Source organism: Carassius auratus, chromosome 25 (genome assembly GCF_003368295.1).
Source record: "Carassius auratus strain Wakin chromosome 25, ASM336829v1, whole genome shotgun sequence".
Taxonomy (NCBI): Eukaryota; Metazoa; Chordata; class Actinopteri; order Cypriniformes; family Cyprinidae; genus Carassius; species Carassius auratus.
In genome coordinates, this window is record NC_039267.1 from 14,452,835 (window position 1) to 14,475,632 (window position 22,798).

General features: G+C 37.2%; 2 protein-coding genes across 2 annotated transcripts; both read right to left on the reverse strand.

Annotated features, from left to right (window-relative positions):
- Positions 1-627: 627 nt before the first annotated feature.
- On the reverse strand, positions 628-2,635 carry spam1 (sperm adhesion molecule 1). Its single transcript, XM_026202826.1, has 4 exons — positions 2,559-2,635; positions 1,362-2,285; positions 1,148-1,237; positions 628-1,058 (listed from the first exon to the last, which is right to left on the reverse strand). The coding sequence occupies exons 2-4, from the start codon at positions 2,283-2,285 to the stop codon at positions 753-755; spliced, it is 1,320 nt and encodes a 439-aa protein (XP_026058611.1). The 5' UTR covers positions 2,559-2,635; the 3' UTR covers positions 628-752.
- Positions 2,636-3,351: 716 nt separating this feature from the next.
- Positions 3,352-12,287, reverse strand: hyal4 (hyaluronidase 4). The gene is made up of 4 exons (XM_026202827.1): positions 12,200-12,287; positions 7,280-8,271; positions 6,419-6,508; positions 3,352-5,728 (listed from the first exon to the last, which is right to left on the reverse strand). Exons 2-4 carry the CDS (start codon positions 8,231-8,233, stop codon positions 5,264-5,266), a joined length of 1,509 nt encoding a protein of 502 aa, XP_026058612.1. The 5' UTR covers positions 8,234-8,271; positions 12,200-12,287; the 3' UTR covers positions 3,352-5,263.
- Positions 12,288-22,798: the final 10,511 nt, after the last annotated feature.

Below are 22,798 nucleotides of genomic sequence, written 5' to 3' on the forward strand. Positions count from 1 at the left end.
CTTTCGATTTTACTCAAGTGCGTCATCAAACCTGCGCGTGGTGAATGCCCATTGAAAATAAACCTAAAATGTGTTAAAATGTTGGTAAAAAAATTTTATCGACATATAAAAGGATTTCTATCGACACGGTAAGTAGACTTTAGATGGAATGGGGCTCTCCATTCGATTATAAATGTTTTTTTTATATGTATATATTGATTGGAAAGATCCTTGATTACTATATTTAGGAGAGGTCAGTGTACGACAAACTAAACGTCCTCAAACAAAACGTTTTTTAAAACTACAACATTGTGTAGGATAGTTGAGTACATTGTATTGTTCGTAATGATATGAGCTAGAATAGGACATCTTAGCTTTGCAGATTCAGTATTTGCACTGCTGGGTTTACTTAGTAGAAGGTGTATTGTAGTACTGTAGCTCTCATCAAGTGTGTATGTGATGCAGAGACAGCGACTCCTAGTGGTTTAAACCTGCAACCTCGTGGTTAAATCTATCCCTGAAGGGCTGTCTCCACACTGTATTTACTGTACATGTTTGCGAATATGTTTGTGTAATCCCCAGGATAACACTCAAAAGAAACTAAAATGAGCCAAGAAAAGAAAGTCCGATAAATTTAATCCTGAATCTCATTAGTTCCTTTGAATCATTATGACTCCAACATGCATGTGTTTGTTTAATTTTTAATACAACAAAAGTTAATTAAAATGATGTGTTGCGTTCGACAGTTATGTTACATAATTTAACATTTTCTGTTAGAAAGCAGGTACTGTAGCGGTGCACTTCCTGTCTTCATAGCACTGACAAGTGAACTTGTTTTTCCAGTAAGCGAGATCACTTGGAGAGGGGGTCCCCGTGACCACATATTTCCCATCTTTCCTACTGATTTGGTGGCTTTCTGAACTTATATGGAGGTAATCGTCTGAGTTGTAGTTTTTGCGGACACAGCGTCCATTGCCTAGACAGAGACTTTTGCTACAGAGCTGGGCCGCAGTGCTGACATTGGCAATGTAAGGGTTTAAGGTATCAGACAGGTATGCAGACAAGACTTCACATGAGGCCTGAAAGGAAAGAGAAACATTACAATTATTGTCATTTTTACATGCTTATGTCATGTCTCTCCCAAAACATGATTTTCTTTCTAAACTACCTTGTCTTTGTAATCAGCACTCGCCCCCCATAGCACAGCCCCTGAAGCTCCCAGGGCTGCACTCTCACCGATACTGCTCACCAAATCAATCTAGAAAAACAGACAGTGTATTACTGCAAGAAACCTATGTGGCCTATATACTCCTGGCCTAGACTATATTTTTCCATATTTTGGTTGTACCATAGTACATATGTTTTGCCGTGGTCACCTGTACCTCATTCATGTAATGCTCCTTTTGGTCTCTTAAGAGAGGCCGTAGGTAGACGTAAACTGGTGCAGTGTGGTGACGTTTCGGCAGGGCTGCCACTCTTGTCGCCTCTCGCACCTGGTGACGAACAAATAGTGCTGCGCTCCTGCTTCCACTCACAGCAACTGGCAGATATGCTGATGGGTAAAGGGCAGTGCTAACCTCCCACAACCAGAGCAGCTCGTTGTTCAACTGTTTTGTGTGCTCCGAGCAAGTACCTGTGTAGTTTGACTCCTCAAAGTCATAGTTATAGCAGTCTGGGAACAAGTAGTAGCCCCACAGATGCAGAGGTCGAAGATCGATTCCCATTTTCAGAGTTTCTTCCATGAAACGTCTGGCTTCATGCTGGAATTGTAGTCTGGCTTCGCTTGATGCCTGTTGCGGGTCAAGGGAAGAATTCTGCTGGAGGGTATAGTTGATGGAAAGTTCTTTGTAGATCTCCTTGTCGTCAAAATTCCGGTCAAACATTGGAAGCCACTCTTCCCAATCCATGACAGCGAGACCAGGGGTTGAGTCCGGAATGTACCGGGTAAACTCTTCCTTAGCTTTATCCAAACTAGCAGACAGGTTGCCCCTCTGCGGGATGCCACCATTATACTCTTTCAAGGAGTGGAGGTCCACATAGGGGTAAAGGCCAATTCGATTTTTGTAGAACAGGGTCAGGGATTGATTGCGTTCCCTGGCAGGTGTGGTGACCGCCTGGAACAGCGATAAATCTAGAGGGACCTTCAGTTGTTGGCATTTAGAAATAGGAGCATTCCACAACAGCACAAAAGGCCTGTGGAAGAGAGGAACTACTGCTGGTGGAGGAGACAGTGATGTGATAAGATGCCCGAATGTAAAAAAGAGAAAGGTGTAAAATGGTAACCTTTGTTTCCTTTGGTCCCCCATCTGCGTACCATGATTGAGATCAAAAATTACAATGTTTTAAAATAAGTAAAGCAGTATCTTGTTTTGACACAAAAAAATACAACATTGCAGAAATAAACCCTGAAGTATTCACATTGTCTTTGCTAGAAAAATGGTATTCATTTTTAAAACATTCTTGTATGGTGGTTTGTCTCGAGCTTTCTTATAATTCATCAGAAATATATGGAGCTAGGAGATGTCTTTATAATTAAAATTCATTCTTAGTTCGAGATTTAGAAATAAGGAATATCTTACCGAGCCAAATAAGTTTCTCCTCTAGCAAAAATCAAATGTAGCTTGCTCAGGTTCCTGTTAAATATTAGCAGAGGTCAATGTTTAAAAACACAAGACTGTGATTGTTGTATGTAACTAGAAAAGCATTAGTGTAGTTAGAAATGATGTCCTCTGGTTACTTTTAAAACCCATTTCCTAAACTATATATACTATTCCTAAAAATATATATCAACTTTATGTTTGATGATATACCAAAAGTTGTTGTTGTTGTTTCATTTCGTACAATCATTTTGTACTTTTGGAATGCAAGAATGATCAAAATCTCACTTTTATGCGTGGATCATTATCTTATTCAAACTGGTGAATGCCAATGATGTTTGAGTTCAGACCTCTCTTCGAGACTTAAGGGAATTGTACAGACAGTAGACTCAGATTCTACTGTAATGTAAAATATGGTGGAGGGGGCATTGGGGCTGCTTGTGGGGAAGTCATGGCCTAGTGGTTAGAGAGTTTGACTCTGTGTGTGTACTTCAGATGGGTTAAATGCAGAGCACGAATTCTTAGTATGGGTCACAATACTTGGCTGGATGTCACGTCACTTTCACTTTGCTGCCTCAGGGCCTGGACAGCTTGAAATTATCAATGGTGAAATGAATCCCCAAGGTTATCCAGACATTTTGCAGGAAAATAAAATGCCATCTGCCAGTTGAAGCTCAACAGAAGTTGGCTATAATGTGATCAGATGATGACCCAAATAGGCAGTGTTTTTTTTCATCTGTAATGCTTTCCAAGATTTTTACAATGAGAATCAAGGCCAGGTTACAATCCTTTATTTGCAGTGCATCAAGACTCAAGCAAAATTTGTCTTCATCGAGTATTTGATTAATGGTATTGCTCAATGTATATTTAAAATAAAAAAATAATCAAGTAATGAATTACATATTGCATAAATGATTGATTTTGAGATGAATAAAAAATAACTATGTGGAAATATATTTCAGAGAACTTTAGCACTGAGGTAAAAATAAAAAATCAAATCAAAAGACACTGACCAATAATGAAGGCTCTGATAATAGTGCCTCATACAAGCTACAGTCTACATGGAACAAAAAATGCAGCATTTTAGAAAACTGTACAGTCAAAACGGGTCAGAAAATATTGATAAAACATGGTCTGATTATCCTTCAGTCTGAACCTGGACATGTAAGACAATCTGTCGACCTCTATTACAGTTCCTAGATTTTGCTAATTAAAAGTATTCAGAGTAATGAAAGGTGTTGAGGCATAATACTTTTCTTTGTATTGAGTATCAATCATTCTGGCTTCATTCAAACAAGAGCATAAAAATACAGTTTAACGTACAATCATAATGAGTTTTCACACACCACAGCATTCTGTGGTTTAGCAAATGCAGACTTACATGTGTAAACATACATCTTCATAATCTTTGGTTTAACACACATTTCAGGAATTTGGGGGACAAAACAACAAAATGAGACTTTGTACTTTAACGAAATTCAACTAGCTTCAACTCTGTTTGTGTCCACTGAGTTTTCTCATCATTAATATGATGAGTACAATGATTTATTCTAGTGTGCGATATCAATAAAAGCTTAAAATATGACGAAAGATATAAAGATTGATTGTTTCATGTAATGGTATAATTACATGTTGGCATTTGTACTGTTTTATACAATTCAATAAAATGAGAACAGTAACATCTGAAGTTTTTTGTATACTATATTATCATTTGAAGCACATTTTATTTTATTATGATTTTTTAACCATTAGGCTAAGGATTATTTTGACCCACTAGCACAATTAACTTAAAATAATGATGAATTGATATAGAATTATTTTAAGTTTAGCTATTTGTAAAAACAGACTGCATAGATTTAACCTTTCCTGTCTGAAAACAGTGGCAAGTTAACAATCATCAAGCACGCATCCAGAACAGTTCTTAAAAAAAATATTTAGACTGAAGTTTGTGCAAACAAGGCTTGCATCTCATCTACATTAGCATACAGCACCATTGTAACAGCTATCATTTTTCAGTATTGCAAAGTCACAAATATTAAAACCTGACTGAGTCATGATGTGCCATAAAGTGGCTGTTTAGCCGCTTTTCATTAAAGGTGAAGTGTATCATTTTTCTAATCTCAGATAGAAGAAAATACAACTGTAAATAAGCTCTGTAGGTTGCCAAGTTTAGTTGTCAGCTGTATTAAAATTAATTGCAGCATGACTTATTTGGTATCTCTAAATCAAATTCTCATATATATTTATCAGCCATTGACCAACTTGCTCTCTAAGCTACTATCTATCTAAAAAAAATATTTTGGTTGACAACTAGTGTAAACTTTGGCTCTGGAGCATTTTAAAAACATTTATCTGTTTGTGAATCTGACCAACTGTCTACGCCAACAGTGTCTTAACGAATGACGTGAGTTTGGGCGGGGCTAGCGGTTTATTCAACCAATGGGGGAGTGTTTGGAAAACATGTTTGGAAACATTAATTGTTGTTTTTGCAGTTCCCCCTGAGGCCTGTTTCATATAACACGTTTACCAAATAAGCCAGGTTTAATTCAGTTAGTCTGACTAAATGTCAGTTGATTTGGTTCAAAATAAGTCAGACTAACTGAAATAAGCTTGTCTTCTTTGGTAAACCTGTTTTATAAAACAGCACCCTTATGATGTTAGTGGTCCACAAAATACACGCTTCACCTCTAAATAGAACTGAAGTTCAACAAGAGGAGCAGAACAGTCACGGCGAGGGCGTTTTGTAAAGGCACAGCACTATCCTGTATGTCATTGTCGACCTCTGGTTCCTTCTTTTCCTTCTCCACATCCTCTTTGATCATGTTGTCCTCCTCTGTCTCCTCCGGCTCTATGCTATCACAGCGCTCTCCTTCATACCCCTGGTAACAGTGACAGCGGAACTTGTCGGCCAGCATCTGCCGCTCGTTCTTAGATTGCAGTCTGGTCACGGTGAATGTGCCGTTTCGATTGGACAGGATCCGATAGCTGCCGCGGCTCAGGTGCAGGTAGTGTGGTGCCTGTGGGTCTCTACGGACACATCGCCCATTGGACTGACACAGTAAGTCGCTACAGATTTCTGCTGCCCAGGTAACGTTAGTGATGTACTGACCCAGTCTATGATTCAGAAAAGCCTTCACTTTGGAACAGTTGTGCTGAGGGTACACAGGAATTTACAATAAGTTAAAACTGTTGCATTATACTACAGGAAACTTTAGCAAAGTCTGCTGGCAATTGTATTAATGTATTCTGTATTGAGCCGGAAATCAATGTAAATGTCGCACTGCATTGCAATCATTGTATCTGGTGACCTTTTGCATGTGTTAAAGTGTCGCTGCTACAGAAAATATCTAGAACTGGGTTTTTCAAACTATTTGTTGACATAGAACCCAAAATATGGTGGTCCCATTAAGACAGTTGTTCTCAACCAGTGGGTTTTTATTGAAAAACATGGTTCTTGTAACTTCCAGAATCACAAAATCAATTATGTTTCACTTTTTTTTAATGGTATATCTTGTGTAGTCAAATAAATAAATCAATTACAATGGATCACCTTTAAAAATTAGCTGTATATTTTACTGTTATTCCAACAAACCTGCCTGCAATTTTCAAGTCATCACGAACACCTTGATTGGATGTTTTAGATGTGTTTGATTAGATCTGGAGCTAAACTCCACAGGACAATGGGTCTCCGGAAGCAAGGTTTTCTTGAAAAGCTTGAAAAACTATTAACTAATAAGCACAGCAGTCTTGACTAATGAGACACGAGTCACTGTAGAAGTAGGTACTTGTGAACAAATGTTTTGAGATATTTCAGGTATATCAAATGGTGTTAAAAATCTCACCCTTGAAGAAGTGAGGTTGAGGTCCCCCCAAATGACAAATCCTGCAGCACCCAAAGCAGCGCTTTCTCCTATTGTATGTATCAAGTCTTTCTGTGAAATGAAAATGAATAAAGAAATGAATGTATATATGTATATAACATCACTGCAATGAACATTTCCTAAACATTAACAGTATAACTCAAATTATTAAAAGTGTTTGTTCTGTTGGACCACAAGAGGGAGCTCTTGATTTCAGACTCAGTTTATGGCCGTTTCTGAAACTGAAGACCGCATCCTCTGGAGGTTGCATTTGTAGGCTGCATACGTCATAAAGAAGATCTTATTTTACAATATTAATAGTTATAAATTGACCATTATTCTTAGTTACCCATAAATTGTTGTAATATGCTCAATGCTATGCTGGTTTAACTGAAATAAACCAGGCTTGATGACGTGTGCAAATGTGTCCTCCGGAGAATACAGCCTTCCATTTGAGTAATAGGCTTTATGTTTAGAGAAAGGGTGTCCAAACCTTTTCCTGGAGGACCACTGTACCGCAGAGTTTAGCTTCAACCCCAATTAAACACACCCGAACCAGCCAATCAAGGCTTAGGTGTGCACTAGAAACTTCCAAGAAAGTGTTACGGAGCTGTTTGGAGCGAAACTCTGCAGTACACTGGCCCTTTAGAAATGCTCAAATTAGTCCAGAAATGTTAGAAAATTATATAAATGTTATTAGCCCCATTTGTTTCTGAACACATAACAATCAGAAGATTCAAACAGAGATTCTTCTTGACTGGATGATAAAATTGTATTGTAAAATTGTACATCTTGAAAAATATCTTGCTATATTAAAATTTCTGATTGAGTATATGCTCCTACCTGGGTCAGAAACGCCATGGCCTCATCTCTATACCCCAAGCGTGTGTATACATATGTAGGCAGCTCATAGGGCAGTGAGGTAAGGGAGGCCAGTCGCAGTGACTCCAGTACCCTGTTCTGTGAGAAGTGCAGGTTGTGAATGCTGTCCATTTGGCCTTTGCGTATAGCGAGGGCTGGGAAGAGGGCAGTGCTGCTGTTCCACAACCAAAACAGCTGGTCATTGCGTTTGCTCTCTTGGTGGGGGCATGTGCCATTGTAGTCATGTTCATGTACATTGTAATTGTGACAGTCAGGGTAGAGATAAAAACCCCAGAGTCCATGCGGACGAGTTTGTGTGCCTAGCTTCAGTGTGCCCTGCATGAACTCCTTGGCGCTCTTCTCAAAGCGCAAGCGTGCCAGCTCTTGCACCTGTTGGTCGGTCACATTAAGGTAAGCCTGTGTAATCAGCTCGCTTGAACGCTGTCGGTAAATGTACTTTTTATTCCAGTTACGATCCCACTGTGGCCGCCAGAACTCCCAGTCGATCACAGCCAAGCCACGGAAGTCTTCCGAAGGGATGAAGTGTGCGATGTCTTTTCGGGCTTTGTGAAGATGTGCTTCAAGGCTGCTGTTCTGAGGTAGGCCTCCATTGATGGGAACCCCTTGCTCGTTGTAGAAAGGGTAGTAGCCCAGGCGGTTGGCATAGAAGATGGTGACATTTTGGCCCGTGTGGACGGCTCGTGGACTGCCACTGATATGGAAAAGATCAAGGCTGACATCGATATTGTACTTCAACATACACATATCCAGTGGAGCATTCCAGGCTGCCAGGAAAGGCTTGCGGCCCACCAGAGGCAGCTTTGCAGGTTTCTGGCAAAAGGCAGGATGGACCAGGATCAACAGCCAGGAACAGATGATGGCACAGGCTACGGGCACAGTGTGGTGTTGCAAGGCCCCACAGGGCACACCGGGCATTCTGCTACGTGACTCAGCACAGGCAACTGTCAATCATCCTGTGAGGGACAAAAAAGGAGAAAGGTAAGTAGCACATAGAGTTATACAGTGTTTGCACAATAGCTGGTACGTTTTACATTTGCATGATTTATCCAGTGCAATTTGTGATCAAGGTAGATATTTTAGCAGTTCATGCACACTTTGAAACTATGAACTTGTTGACCATGATCTAGTGATTTAGCAAACTCTTAAATTAAATGATAGCTTAATTCGAAATGGCATTTGTAAACAAATTAATTCATGTGGTCTATTCAGAGTCAAACAGGATGGTCAATTAATCAAAACAAAAATCGGATGGGAGTGGAGTGGACTTGTTATTGAATTTCATGCCAGAGTTGACTGGATTTCATACCTGTAGCTGTATATATCAGAAATGAGCCAATCCTGAATGTATGTCAAAACGATCCCTAAATAGCTATTTCTTTAACAGTAGACTGTGCCACCAAGATCAAAATCATTTCCAAGACAGTGTCAGTTTTTAATTTCAAGTTGACTTTAAGTGGTCTTAAATGCATGTTCATTCTACCTTTAAGTTTATACTAAGTCCATTGGTGCAAAGAAAAAAAGCTATTATGATTTACTGTAAAGTGAAATGAGCAACTAAATGAACATATACAGTATAGACAGCCAAGAAATACAAACATTTTTGCTACTGGCACAGTAGATAATGTCTAAAATGGCTCAGGTGTTTATCTTTAAGATGGAACTGAGGCCCTTTGTCCAAAGTCTTAAGCCAAGTTAACTGTGAAGGGTAGGGAAAGGTCAAGCATAAACATAACATTTTTTGCTTCAGCTTGGTTTGATTCTGAGTCAAACGTTACTTTGGCGGTTGCAGTCATCAGTCAAACCAGCAGTTAACCACTGGGGTAATGGCCAAATCCAGCCACATACTCTCACCAGTGTGGCGCCCACATAGCCATAATCATAGCTGCCCTTGCCAGATGCCCTATCTGCATAGTAGAACATTAAAAGACAAGACAAAGGGTATGAATTTCATTGCATTAGATATAACCAACTGGCATCTGACTGGTGTCAAAGTGAAGTTTAGTAGATATATAAAGGCAGATGCTCTCAAGTGTTGAAAAAACATTTAGGACTACGGTAAGCAAAGCACAGTATACTAAACCTCTCATCTGACTTTCATTATTTCATTGTGAATTGGGAAAAATTTTAAAATTGTGGTTTTAGTAACAGCCTCCAAGTTCATTAAAAATATTACAGGATGTTCTTTAGTACCAGATAATCAAGGGTCTCAGTTTCTCTCAGAGGAAGGCATGGAACCAATTACTATTAAGCATTGCAGTAACACGTGTTTTGCGAGGTTATTAATGCCAGTCATCAGCTAAATCAGAGGCTGAAAAATGAGGTATGGCGTGGAATGTTGTGGATGAAGGCAAATTGTGTAGCCCTGTGGTGGTTGTGTTATTGAGTGGAAAGAGCCTGGCTGAGAGCGCTGTACCTCCTTTTTCCCCCAGGACTGGCACCAGGCCCGTGCCATGAGGGGGAAGAATTAAACCACTTCCTGCATAATAAGACCTCTGCTTTGCATCGAGCTTTACAGATGATCTTCATGGCATTTGTGCAAGGAATACTGTACCTTTACACACTGATAGTGTATAAATCATTAATGATGGCTTTATTTACAATACTGTGGCTTGTGATAAAGGTTGTTAAATATGAAGAAGAGGAAGGATCCCACGTGTGATTATGCCTAAGTATGCGAAGGAATGTAAGTGGGGGAATGAATAAAACTTTCCATGAAGCTTTTGGCTTAGCCGTCAATAAAACACTTGAAGAATCGAAGTGATTGTAACTGTATTTCAGAGAGATTTATTTATCTTTGAGCTTCCTCAAACCCTCAGCCCTCTCTGGCAATAATTAAGATACATGTGGCTCAGTGAGAGTGGCTTTTACAGAAACCTTTCCAGAGAAGCCACAAAAGGCATGGAGTCGACCTGATGCTTGGATTTCGATGGGACTTCATTCAGTCCCATCCAAATGTGAATTTGCTCCAAATTGGAAACATAAATATGATTGAGCCAGATTTACAAAAGGAGACAGAGAGGTTTCTGGAATCGCCATAAAGGAACCTCAGGGCTCCTCAATAGATGTGTGGTTTAATATCTGTGGCTGTAAGGATGATGCAAGGCAAGTGTTCCCATTTAATCGTTTGTTTGCCTCAAATGAAACAAAATAACATTCTTTGACATCCATAGCTTTCATTGTCATTACTGATGTTTTCCATTTGATCTTTCCTCAAAGATATTTGAATCCAAATATCACACACACCTAGATCACAGATAAGAGGTCTAATTTGGTTATTTATTGCTACGTTCAATGCTCGGACGGTAAACAAAACCTTAAAAAGATTAGCTTAATCACAGTGGAACCCAAACAGAGATCTACGTCAGGTTAATCTGAAAGCGTGTTTTGGTTTGATGGAGGATTGTTTTCTCTTAAGTAGTCAGGATAATAAGTGATCTCTTCAGGATCAAAGAATCGTATTTTGGGCACTGCTGACACAATAAGAAACTTCTAAAGCTGCCTTTGAGGACTGCTGACAATGAAATGGTATAATGATACTACATTTTCGCCATTAATCACAAGTGGTCTACATAGTGATCATAGGCTCCTGGGAAACATTGACGTTAGAGGCAACCGTGTTGGTTTCTCCAGCCAACGGAAGCTTTTTATCCGGAAGTACGTAATCTCATCTGTAAACCCTTCCCTCTGATTAACTCGCTTCAAAATATTTACAGAGCCACTGTTCAAAGACCTCAGTGGTGCCACGGCACATTTCCTGACAGTAAACTTTAAATTAAACCCTTTGAGGAACACATATATTTGGAATGAGCTAATTAGGTTTTCTTTCATTTGATTTCCTTTGCGGAGAGGTCTTGCCCTAAAACTTTCCCATTCAAAATAGTCACAACACTGTTGAAAATCCCCTTTACACTATTAGTGATACAGTATAAATTAAATTAAATTAAATTTATGCATTTAGCAGACGCTTTTATCCAAAGCGACTTACAGTGCATTCAGGATATACATTTTTACCTATCATTTTACCTATTTACACTCATAAAATGTACGGTTTATACAGTTTTCAATTAAGAATAATGTACAGTACATTTTGAGTTTTACAGTGATTTTAAATGTAGTGTTTAGAGATATTTACATTAAATAAACATTTAATTATGACAAATGTAAAAGCAGAGAAAATGAGCACGATTAAATATTTAATATCGATAAAGATAAATTTAAAAACCTCTAATATCAGCTTATAAAACATTTGATACACAAGTATTGTGCTTTCATATTTAAAGGTCTTCGAAACGCCATGTTAACTTCTTTGCCTCTACTATCAAAAGAGGGCAAATACTGCTTTTTGGTAGGTTCCAAGACACAAGATGAAAATAAAAAAATCAGTAAGACTTTAGTACTTTGTATGGGACCAATTCTCACTATGAACTAGTTCCTTATTAGAATGCCTATATGTAACATATTGGCTGATTATTAGCACTTATAGAGCACATATTCTGCATAAGCATGTTCTGCATCCCTATTCCTACCCAATACTTAAACTTATCAACTACCTTACTATTAATAATAAGGATTTTGAGGCAAAATTCATAGTTAATAGTTTTTTAATAGGCAAAAAAATCACATTGCTTAACAAGTTAACTCAAAGTATTCAAAACATTCACTGATGTCTGACTCTGGATACAAAGCAGGAAAGAAAACGCTGAATTACAGAGTATGCTTAACTGAGAACAACACAGACAACAATTTTAGAAATGCTATAAGAAGATGGAATGTGCCTACTTTTGTCAAACACTTTGTTTGAGAGTGTGCTGATGTCAACCGGGTCATGCCAAGTGTGGGTATATATAAAATATTGAGTCACAGTAATTAGAGGTCACTCACCTGTAGATCCCACGCCGCTGTCTCAGACACATACGGCTGACGATACACTACACACACCTCTCTGCATCTACAGTACTCTAGCATAGTTTGTCTCTGTCTGCTGAAAAGCCTACCCACTGCTTACTTATATACACAGCAAAGAGAGAGAGAGACAGTGTGTTTCCTGAGAGGGAGGAGAAAACAACCACAGAGCCACAGCGAGAAAACCACAACACTGCGATTAGAGTGGAGAAGGAGGGAGGGAGGACTCCAGTCTAAATCCTATTGACTGAGTGTGTACATGAAAGTAAATTTGCATGAGTGTGTGTGCACCTTTGATCCTCTAGACACTGTGCACAGCATCTTACCTTCATCCACATCACTCAGCATTAGCTGGGTTTGTCATCCTCCAATCACCTGGCTGTATTCACAGGGGATTTTAATACACTACAGACACAGCCAGGCCTTGTTGAAGCTCCGGGAGAATTTTTCCTGCTCGAGTTACTGTCCCTTGTGGCCTGTTATTGTCTTGTTTTTGTCTCTTAGTCACTGTCTTTTGTGTCTCTAAAGTAGACATTTGCCAAGAAATATCACTAGTGGCTGAAAATAAACACAGAGCATTATACATCCAGGGATTAAATGGGCTTTTTGGGGGCGGGGGACCCTAAAATAGACACAAAACACACAAGTAAATAAATAAGTATTTGAAATATTTTTTTCCATTTAGATTCTTTCTTTGTCCTCTTTCTCTAAGAGCCATCATCTACTAAATTAATAATGAATCTAATAAAGTAAAATAAATATTAATCTAATAAATAAATGTAAAAAAAAACTATATATATATATTTATTTATATATATACATTTATATATATATATATATATATATATATATATATATATATATATATATATATATATATATATATATATATATATATATATATATATAATTTTTTGTAGTTTATATAGACAAAATAATATTATAACATTTTTATAGTATCACTATAAATAATTATCAGCCTGAAAAAAATTCAGCCTGCTGGATATTTTTTATTTATTGTAAAATGTGATATATAACCTTTCTAGATCATCTCACCCAGTTAAAACCCTGGATACAGGGTGTTTTTCCAGCAGAGTTTTGTAGTGAAATGACTCTGTATTATGATTTTTTTCCTGGTCTTAACCATGAGACTTATGCATTTATGTTCCCACATTTAAAATTTGTCATGCCTAAGTACACACATGACCCAATACACTGCAATAATTTAACTGCAAATATTCATGGTGTGATCTCTGGAAGCATTAGTTGAATTCCTATGGCAAACCATGCTAAATTACCATGTAAAAGTTATAGTCCCAAAACTTTGTTAGCACATTTTTCTGGAAAACACTCCCTTCGACCCTAATTTAAAGACATGTGCAGGAGTCCTGTGGTGCAGCTGTCGCTACATTTATGGGGTTCCTCAAGATCCTTGGCTCATAACTGAGATAAACCAAGGATGCTGATTACCTTTCTCAAACAAAGTCTGAATTCTCACCAAAACCATACTTTCAATATTCAATTGGTGTCTGGAATCTTGATAGATACATGCTAGATGTTGTAGCAATTTCGTGTTGTTATTCGAGCATGCAGAGGTTAGCAGAATGGAGTGGTTTGTTGACAGCCAGGAGTCACCAAGTCATCTGCTATGTAAGGCGTTCAGTATAATGATAGGGTCTAGGTCAGTACGTAGGGGTAGTGATGTTGTCTAGGAATACACAATTTTCAAACTAAAGGCCTTGCACTGTCAGTTTGTGCATGGTCCCTTTGTTGTATATAGTTTCATAATAAAAGATACCAATTGGATCAGTGATGTAAAAGATTGACCACGGTAAAAAAAAAAAAAAAGAAAGAAAAAGGAAACCAGTTCTTAGAAATATACTCTTTGTATTCTTGTTGGTTTCATGTGAATGTACTTTTTCTAAACATGTTTTAATATATACAAATTATTTCTCATCTTGAATGCCAAGACCCATTTGCCAAATTAAAGAGCTCTGGATCTTGGCAGAAAACGCCGGCCCAAAATGGTTTGACCTGGTCTTTATGTGGGAAAGCTAACAAAATCTACTTATTCAGGAAAGTAAAATCTCATCATGACTAGCCTGGACCACCAACACACTGAGAAAAGCTACTTTAGATCCACTGGGTGCCGGATACTGTGTTCTGGATTGACTTCTTGCCTCTGTCCGGCCTCCTCATAGTGCAGTCAAAGGGAAAATGAATTTATTCAAGATGAGTTTATTCAGCGGCGGGAGATGAGGTTGATGAAGGCTGAGGAGGTTTGCGTGCTTCAATAGAAAACCACATTCCCACATTTGAGGGAGTGAAAAGGTCGTGTTGGGACTGCACTTTGGATCATTGGAGAGCGTGTTCATATACCTGACCTCTTTAACTAACCAACTGTTTGACTTTAACCAACAGAGCAGATCTATTCTTAGGGTATGACTGGCTTGCTAGTATAGTTTGACTTAAATTGTATTAAGTCAGGCAAACAATCGGATTGCAACTTAGTGGTTTCAAACAGGTTTACATGTTAATCAGACTACAGCTGGCCTCACTATTTTTGCTCATGGTGATGCTTCAAATATTAAATGACTCATTTTGTAATGTATACTTGGACAAACATGTGAAGACCTAGCTCGACCAAGCACCAAACCAATGTAACTAGCTCCATTAAAACGGCATGTGTAAACATACTAAAGTCCAAGAAGTTGTACTTTTTCAGAGTTTTTTTTTTTTTTTTTTCAAACTAAAGATCTAAGCTGTTGGTGAAACCTGCTTTAACATGCTTCTTTCCTTTTTCACTGGTCTGGTTTTAATCTATATTCAACTCTAGTCGAAACATGTGGCCATTTTATTAGCCTGTTGGACTTGATTTGGATCTAAATGTCTAGCTAATAAAAAGAGAAGATCAAATTATGATTCTGTGAAGATTGTTTGGGTGATTGAGAGCTGGGAAGTGAGGTTAATATTGATGCTGAACGAGTGGGATCTGCAGAACTGTAGAGAAACCAATGAGGTCTAGTCGAGCACAGTCATCAGATTCCAGACCTCAGGGCCGCTTGCCAGACCAAGTGGTCAGGGAGCCATTTTTCTGGCAGTGTACCACTGAGGAACATACGCTTGAAGACTCTCCCTCACACATTCGCTTTCTCTCTCCACATAAGAACGAAAAATCACAAATGAGCTAAAAAAAAGAAGAAGAATTACTCCAGAGGATTTATTCACCCGCAAGCCTTCCTATGTGTATGTGACTTTCTTCTTTCAGACGAATACAATTGGACTTATATTAAAAAATGTCCTGACTCTCCCAAGCTTTATAATGACAGTGAATGGCTGTTGAGATTTTGAAGCAAAATAAGGTGCATCCATCTATGTCATCCACTGGAACGCCACTTTATCGTGAATGTGTGACAGTTAGCAAAATCTATCTGATTACGATTTATAAAGTTGTACATATGGATATTTTTCTTACACAATTGCATTGATTAATTTCAGAAGGCCCTTATTGACCCCCTGTAGCTGAGTGGAGCACTATTTCTGATGGATGGATGCATTTTTTGGCCTTCAAAATCTCAACCCCATTCACTCCATTATAAAGCTTGGTAGAGCCAGGATATTTATTTTTTATATAACTCCAATTGTATTTGTCTGAAAGAAGAACGTCACATACACCTAGGATGGTTTGAGGTTGAATAAATCGTTTTTGGGTGAACTGTCCCTTTAATATCTTAAGTGTTTCTACTAGACAGTAATAAGAGAAACAATGTCTCATTTCAAACTTGGGGAATAAACCTCTGTTGTTGTTATTTTTTCTTGAGAGTATTAGAATAGATGTTGATGGTGTCTCAAACTGTTTTTAGATGTGTCTGCAATCAAAAGTCAGAGGTCTTAATTTGAACAGTTCTTGGCAAATCATTTTAAAATGAGTTGCTAGATCTATGCTAGCACCATTTATTTAACAGCTTTATAGTCTTACTTTATTGTCTCAACTGTGTCAGTTCTAAGGAGATTTAAAAGAAACATCTGAGAATGGTAGTTTAGTACATATGTAATTTAGTAAGTATATTTTGCATAGTTGAGCTCCGTATGTATACAGTACAATGCAATGTATAGTCAAATATTGAAAGGACTAAATACACATTTAATGTCTTTCAAAGTAGTTTGTGCACAACAGTAAAGCCATATATCATTGGATGAAGCTAAGCTACAACTGCATATCCTAGGTCTGTAAGTTTGGCTTTGAAACTGGATTGGTACAATTTCAGTCAAACTAACACGCTTGCATGATATTTAAAAAAGATTAATTATTGCTTTGTTGTGACAAATGGAAGTAGCGGCAGTTTTTCTTTCATGTGACATGTCTTAGTGAAATGAATGATTGAAAGAAATATAGGATTGGAGACTTGGTTCTATTAATCGGTTGTTGGTTGAATGGATGTAGATGTAAATGCAAGCTTGAGGTCAAATGTAAGAAAGGGGCAGGGTTTAAGTGGACAAATTGATTGGATATACAACATATGTCAACTGAGAGAACAGTGTTGGTAGATCTGGTTGAGAATTGATTCAAATTTAAGGCCAACACAAATAGTTTACAAGAAGATTTATAACTTGCATTTAGAAAAGCGAAATTCTCATTTCATGCTTACTTAAAAGTGCATGTAAACACAAACTTAACTAAGTTCATGACCTAAATACTGAAAGTGCAAATTTTAAGCAGTAAAATGTTCCTCTGGGAATGGCTGAATGGTTTAAATAGAGTATAATCCTTAGAAGATTACAGTGAGAGAGCATAATGTCAGAGCAGTGAAACTGCAAATGTTCATCTGACATTGACTTGTTACATTGCAGATGGGGAGACACCATGACAACAGTGGTGTTTTAGTCATTTTGGTTACATTGCATCCAAGATTGGGCTGTGAAATGTGCTAACAAATGGCCTGTGTAATGACGATATGACGAAGTGTTTTGTTGTTTTTCCCAAGCCTTTCGAAGAGTTTTATTCAGACAGTAAGTAAATTACAGACTTCCTGTCTCTGGGTCAACTATAGCAACAATTAGCAATGACTGTGTGAGTGTGTGTGACACACCCAACGATCTTTAAGAGTCATGCTAATGCTAGCAGCGGAAGTGTGCATGGGCTTATGTAAAAATATTCAGTAGTTTTAGATGTTGGAGCTGTGACGTAGTGGTTTGTGCACAGAAAGTGGTTGTGGGTTTGAATTTGACCTGCATTATGCTATTCCCATTCCAGTTCTTTTACATCTGTCTAAACTCTCTAATGATATAAAGGCAAAAAGCCCCAAATAAAGCATAGCGTTTGAGTTTTGCAGCAGTAACCTCCAGGTTGTCACATATTTATGTTATGATTGCATTTATATTATGATTGGAGTGTGATAATGTGGATATTGAATGCCACATATCCTTTGGTACAAAACCACATTTCATCGTTCAAACTGGGAGGTCTGTTTTATTAAACCACAGCATTAGGAAATGCGACCCTACTGTTGATTTAACAGCACTTTAAAGTTTGTCGTATCATGTTTCTAGTGTTTGGTTTGCTTGTTCAGGGGTAGTCTTTATGGTATGAAGTATGAAGCGCTCTTTGAACTGCCCGTGTTAAAGGGCAAGCAGACTGGCATGTGATCTGAACGTCTGCAATGAAAATAATGATTCTTCCAATGCTCTCAGTGTTCCTCACTTCGTAGCTTTTGGCATGAGAAATTATAGCATAATTGTATGGAAATATTCCCTTCTCATTCTTCAAAAACAGTATTAATGTAAACCAGGTTTTGAGCAGAAGTTATGAATCATTTATGGAGTTGTCCTTCAGATGCACTTGATGGTTACTGGAAAAGTTGTATGTAATACAGATAGATGTTAAATATTTGGAGTTATGCTAAACGCTTTACAGGTGTTGCAAATTTGGAGAGAAGAACTTGACTGGAAAATGTAAAAGCTTTTACATAAGACAACTGTAAGAATTATTTTGTCAAAAATGGGAGCTTTTTGCACCAGGTTGGTGAATGGAAAACCCTCAATCATGAAAAATCGGTTTTAAAATCACAAATCAGTATGCGTTGATTATACATGGGATATTTTAATTCTAGACGCTCATTTCTTCATTTAGATTAAGTTTGCTGTCATTTACTGTAACGTTCACTTAAAATTCATCTTTAGAAACAGAATAAAAATATTGTTTATTGCAATGAGTTTACATTTTGGTTTTACAATTTACACGAGTCATCTGAAAATACAAGCTCAGTAGCATTTGGTTTTTAAACAACTTTCCGCTTGCCAGCTTGAGTTGATTTTCTTCAGCATTGCTAAAGATGTAGTTGTGAGTTCTCTGCCACTAGTGCCACCAAACAAAACTGCAGAAGCATTTACTGTTTCCAAACAAGTTTCTAAACACTTCTCAACTGCCATTGGTTGAACAAACCCAGTAGTGGCTCCTGACTGTTAATTTAGGTGGGGTAGATTCTGGGTCGTAGCACTAATATATGAAAAAACATTTTGTAAACTTTATATTCTAATCTCTGAACAAAGAACAAACAAACTTTTGGCAGTCCTTGCTTTATCCTGTGGGTGGCGCGCTAATGTTGATAGACGGGCTCGGAAAACAGCTTAAAATGCTGTATTATAATTGCTTTAATATAGTATTTATCACCTCCAAATGTTGATTTAAGATGTTACAAGGTGTGGAGCAATTCGAGTGAGGAAAGACGATCATATGTCTAGTCTCAGGATAATAATAATAAAAACACAATATAACCATATAAAGGCTATTCATGTGAGCACATAATAAACTAAAGAATTTATACTTTGTTAATTTGATATTAATATTCATATTAAGATAGGATAGAGCTGCTTAACATTAAAAAATGATACACTTCAGCTTTAAGTCCCACAGACAAACATAAACAAGCAGTGAGTCAGGTACTTACCAGCAGTAGAAGCAGCAATGGGTTTTGTGGCAAGCGAATGAGGCAAACAGGTGAAAAGCTTAAGATCTTCTTTATATCAGGTAATGCTAGTTCTGGTATATACATGGAAATTTGATCTGTGACGAGAGGAATATTTGGCATAGCAGGTAACACTACAGCTCCACAGTGACCCATAGAGCATTTTAATGGCCTCCTATAGTTAGCTTTTAGAAGAACAATGTCAAAGCCATTCACACTCCCTTCTGAGCAACAGGTCCAGACAATGAGCTCGTATTTTTAACCATGGGTCATAACAAATGAACCTTTGACTTTTAACCAAGTAGTATTATACCAGATGCTGCACTTTTTAAAAGATTTGCTTCTGGTCTATGACATCAGTGAGTTGTGCATTTGACAGTCTGAAACTATCAGCATATCAGGTGTCTGTCAGACTGTTTGAGAATGAGTCATTATAGATTGCAGTAAATATTCTTTTTCTTTTTTTATGTTGTAGAACTTATTCCGATATTTACACTTTTTTTATTTTTGGCGATTATGTTTCTATGCACTAATCTACTGTATGTATAAAAACCCAGTCTTAACATTTTAATTGAATTATATAATAATTTGTTAACTTTAAAATAATTGTAAATGAATAAACTAATGGTAAATAGTTAAATGTTTAGAGCTTTTATGCAATAAGCATACAAGTTCCCTTCTTAACAAAGACAACATTGTAAAACATATTAGTATGAATAAAAGCTTTACTACAGTCAGTGGCCGAGAGAGCTCAGCGTGCTGCAAATAGAAAAAGCACCTGCAAATTAAGAAAACAACTTCATCAATTTGACAACACAGGCGTTGCAAATGCTCATAACACAACCAAACAAAGAAATCCGCTGCAAAGAAAATTCTTTATTTAGTTGTGTTGTGAGCATTTGCATCACCTGCTGTCAAACTGATGAAGATATTTTCTTGATTTGCTGGTGCTTTTTCTATTTGCATGTGTTTTCTGAAGTTGCAAAGCGACGAGCTCTCTCAGCCACCATACTTTACATACATCAATGATAAATAATAATAATATCACAATAAGGACTGAGCAAAAAAAGCTTGACACTTTACCTGCATGATGAACTTTACCACTGATATATAGGTTTGGCTGTTGCAGAAATGAAGGAAAACATACATTTAAAGAATTAAAATTATGCTGACCCATTTTTACATAAACTAAGACATCTACAGTGGTAGTGGCAACCCATATTTAATGTAATACCTGTCAGTGGGTTGGATAAATGGACATGTGGCACATTTTAGCAACCCATAAGCTGTTATTAGTGGTGAGAGAGTGGGGTAATGTAGACTGGTAGTTTCTGGAAGGGATCGACGACATCACCAACAAGACAAATTACAAATATTTATAGTCCCTTTATTTGAGTACTGTAACTATATGTACACTGATGCCATTAAATGGTAATACAATGGTAGTGAAAATAATGTTTAGTTGGTGTTCTTAAATAACCTACACTAAAACTGAGATGTAAATTAATAAAATAAATAAATAAAAAGACATAAAAAGACATATAAAAAGATATATAAAAAGACGTATAAAAAAATACTCAAAACGAAACAACAACATTATTATAACTAAACTTAAACTACTGTTAAACTGATAACTACTATAATTCAAATGAAAACAATCATTTAAAAATATTAAAAACTATAATAATGACTGAAAGATACTAATATAACATAACGCAGATCAACTTTTTCAACTACTTTATCCAAAAAAACATTTAAACAAAGAAATAATTGTAGTACAGTATGTCTAAAAAACATGGTAATGTCCAAAACAACATGTTTTGCAGGCATTATCATCCTATTATCTGTTGTTAGTGGTGAATGGTGTATATCCAAACCCACAACTTTTTTCTTTTTTCTTTTTTTTGGGCACGTGCCTTAGTACTAAAATGCTTTTTTAAAACCATGTCCCTTGGTGTCAGCATCCCAAAAATAATATGGTAGTTTTTGTTACTTTTATGCAAGTTACATTGCAATTTCATTGTTCAACCCTTAAAAAACAATAATAAGCTATTGGTAAGATGTGATTCTTGAATTTTCGTTTGCAATACAAGAAAGCATGACTGATTTCAAAACATCTAGAAATGTTTTGCCCAAAATTATAGCATTTGTATTCTGAGGGAAAGTTTAGCTAAACAATAAGCCTCGAGAAAATTTCTTAACGAATGGTTCGGTGTACATAAATCATAGAGGACACTTGCAGAATCGAATGTTAATAGGGATAAACGTATGACTCATTGGTGCATTAGTTCAACCACATTCATTTTTGTCGTTCCTGCAGTTAGAAATGTACCTCTGTACTTCATACTGTACTTCTCCTTATTGCAAAAGACACACATACCCACCCACCCGCCTAAACACACATACTGTAGTGCTTTGATGTGGTCCCCATAGAGCACAAACTATGGAAATGCACCGAGTGACCCCACTCTCTCATATATATGGGCGTTTGTTTCTCTCTTAACTTCCCGGTAAGGGGTCTGGCGGTGCTTGTGTTGGATTTGTCTGTCCCACCCAAAACTTCAGGAATTCCTCCATCTCTAGATCAGGTTCCAGGTCTGTGTTTGCGAGTGTATCCTGGGCTCCAACCAACAGCTGTGAGGTGTGTCTCAGTTATGCACGACCTTGCTCGCCGAAAACCTCTCCTCACATTCCCGCTTCTTACGTGCACAGCCATCCAGAATCAACAGATAACATCAATGCGTATAAATATTCAAATCCAGCCACGCGTTTAATGTAAGACGCCGAATCCGTTTTGGAGATGGAGTGTGTTTGTTTTCTGTACATGTTGATTTAAGATTAAATTAACCCTCTAAGTTCCATTAATAACGGACAAAATGAAAACAAACGTACCTTTACTGAATGTTTAGCTTATGTGCAAAGCACAAAACCTCCTTTTTTCAGTTTTTTGTGACTCATTTTACCCCTGACCAAATCAACAATGGTCTACATGCACCACATTGTTTGCAAAAGACATTTTTTCTGTAATTTCGTAGCCAAAAATCAGACAAAGGAGTATTCTCTCCAACATCAGAACCTCAAATCCCTTAACAGAGAATGGGTGCTACAAAGAGAGATGTTATTTAGCTTATAATAAGCAGGAGTCTCTGTTTTCCCAGGGTTGGTAATTTATTGACAGTTTTTTGCTGACAAGCTGAATCACAATCTGCGGAGCCTCAGTCTACACTGAGATATTTTGGTCAACCAGCTTTGCCTTATTACACCATGCTGTTATGTCTAATTTCTGGGGAAATAGTTGAGAATATTCTCCTCGGTTTGGGTGGGGAAGGAACCATTTGGGGTCAATTTTAATGAATCATGATGTTTTTGTGCATACTGTAAACCCAAATGATAACATTTATAGTCCACTTATTACATAAGATGGATGTACGTTTAAAAAATGGATTAAAAGATGTTAATTTCTGTAGCTCTTACTTGAATTTTTCATCTGTAGAAGAGATCAGGGGTAGTTGTCACAATTTTTCACTCTCCAGTGAATACTATAGTGGTTTATTTTTTAAATTTGATTTCATTATCAATGCCTGATTACAAAAAGTTATTAAACATTTACAAA

What these genes read in the sequence shown, in the direction of transcription:
- spam1 (XM_026202826.1), bottom strand. Translation starts at nt 2,285, where the DNA reads ATGGGGGACCAAAGGAAACAAAGGTTACCATTTTACACCTTTCTCTTT. An exon ending in AGGAGCATTACATGAATGAG is followed by an intron (nt 1,238 to 1,361) that starts GTACAGGTGACC and finishes CTGTTTTTCTAG; the next exon opens with ATTGATTTGGTGAGCAGTAT. An exon ending in GTGCTGATTACAAAGACAAG is followed by an intron (nt 1,059 to 1,147) that starts GTAGTTTAGAAA and finishes CTTTCCTTTCAG; the next exon opens with GCCTCATGTGAAGTCTTGTC.
- hyal4 (XM_026202827.1), bottom strand. Translation starts at nt 8,233, where the DNA reads ATGCCCGGTGTGCCCTGTGGGGCCTTGCAACACCACACTGTGCCCGTA. An exon ending in CCATGGCGTTTCTGACCCAG is followed by an intron (nt 6,509 to 7,279) that starts GTAGGAGCATAT and finishes TTCATTTCACAG; the next exon opens with AAAGACTTGATACATACAAT. An exon ending in TCAACCTCACTTCTTCAAGG is followed by an intron (nt 5,729 to 6,418) that starts GTGAGATTTTTA and finishes GTGTACCCTCAG; the next exon opens with CACAACTGTTCCAAAGTGAA.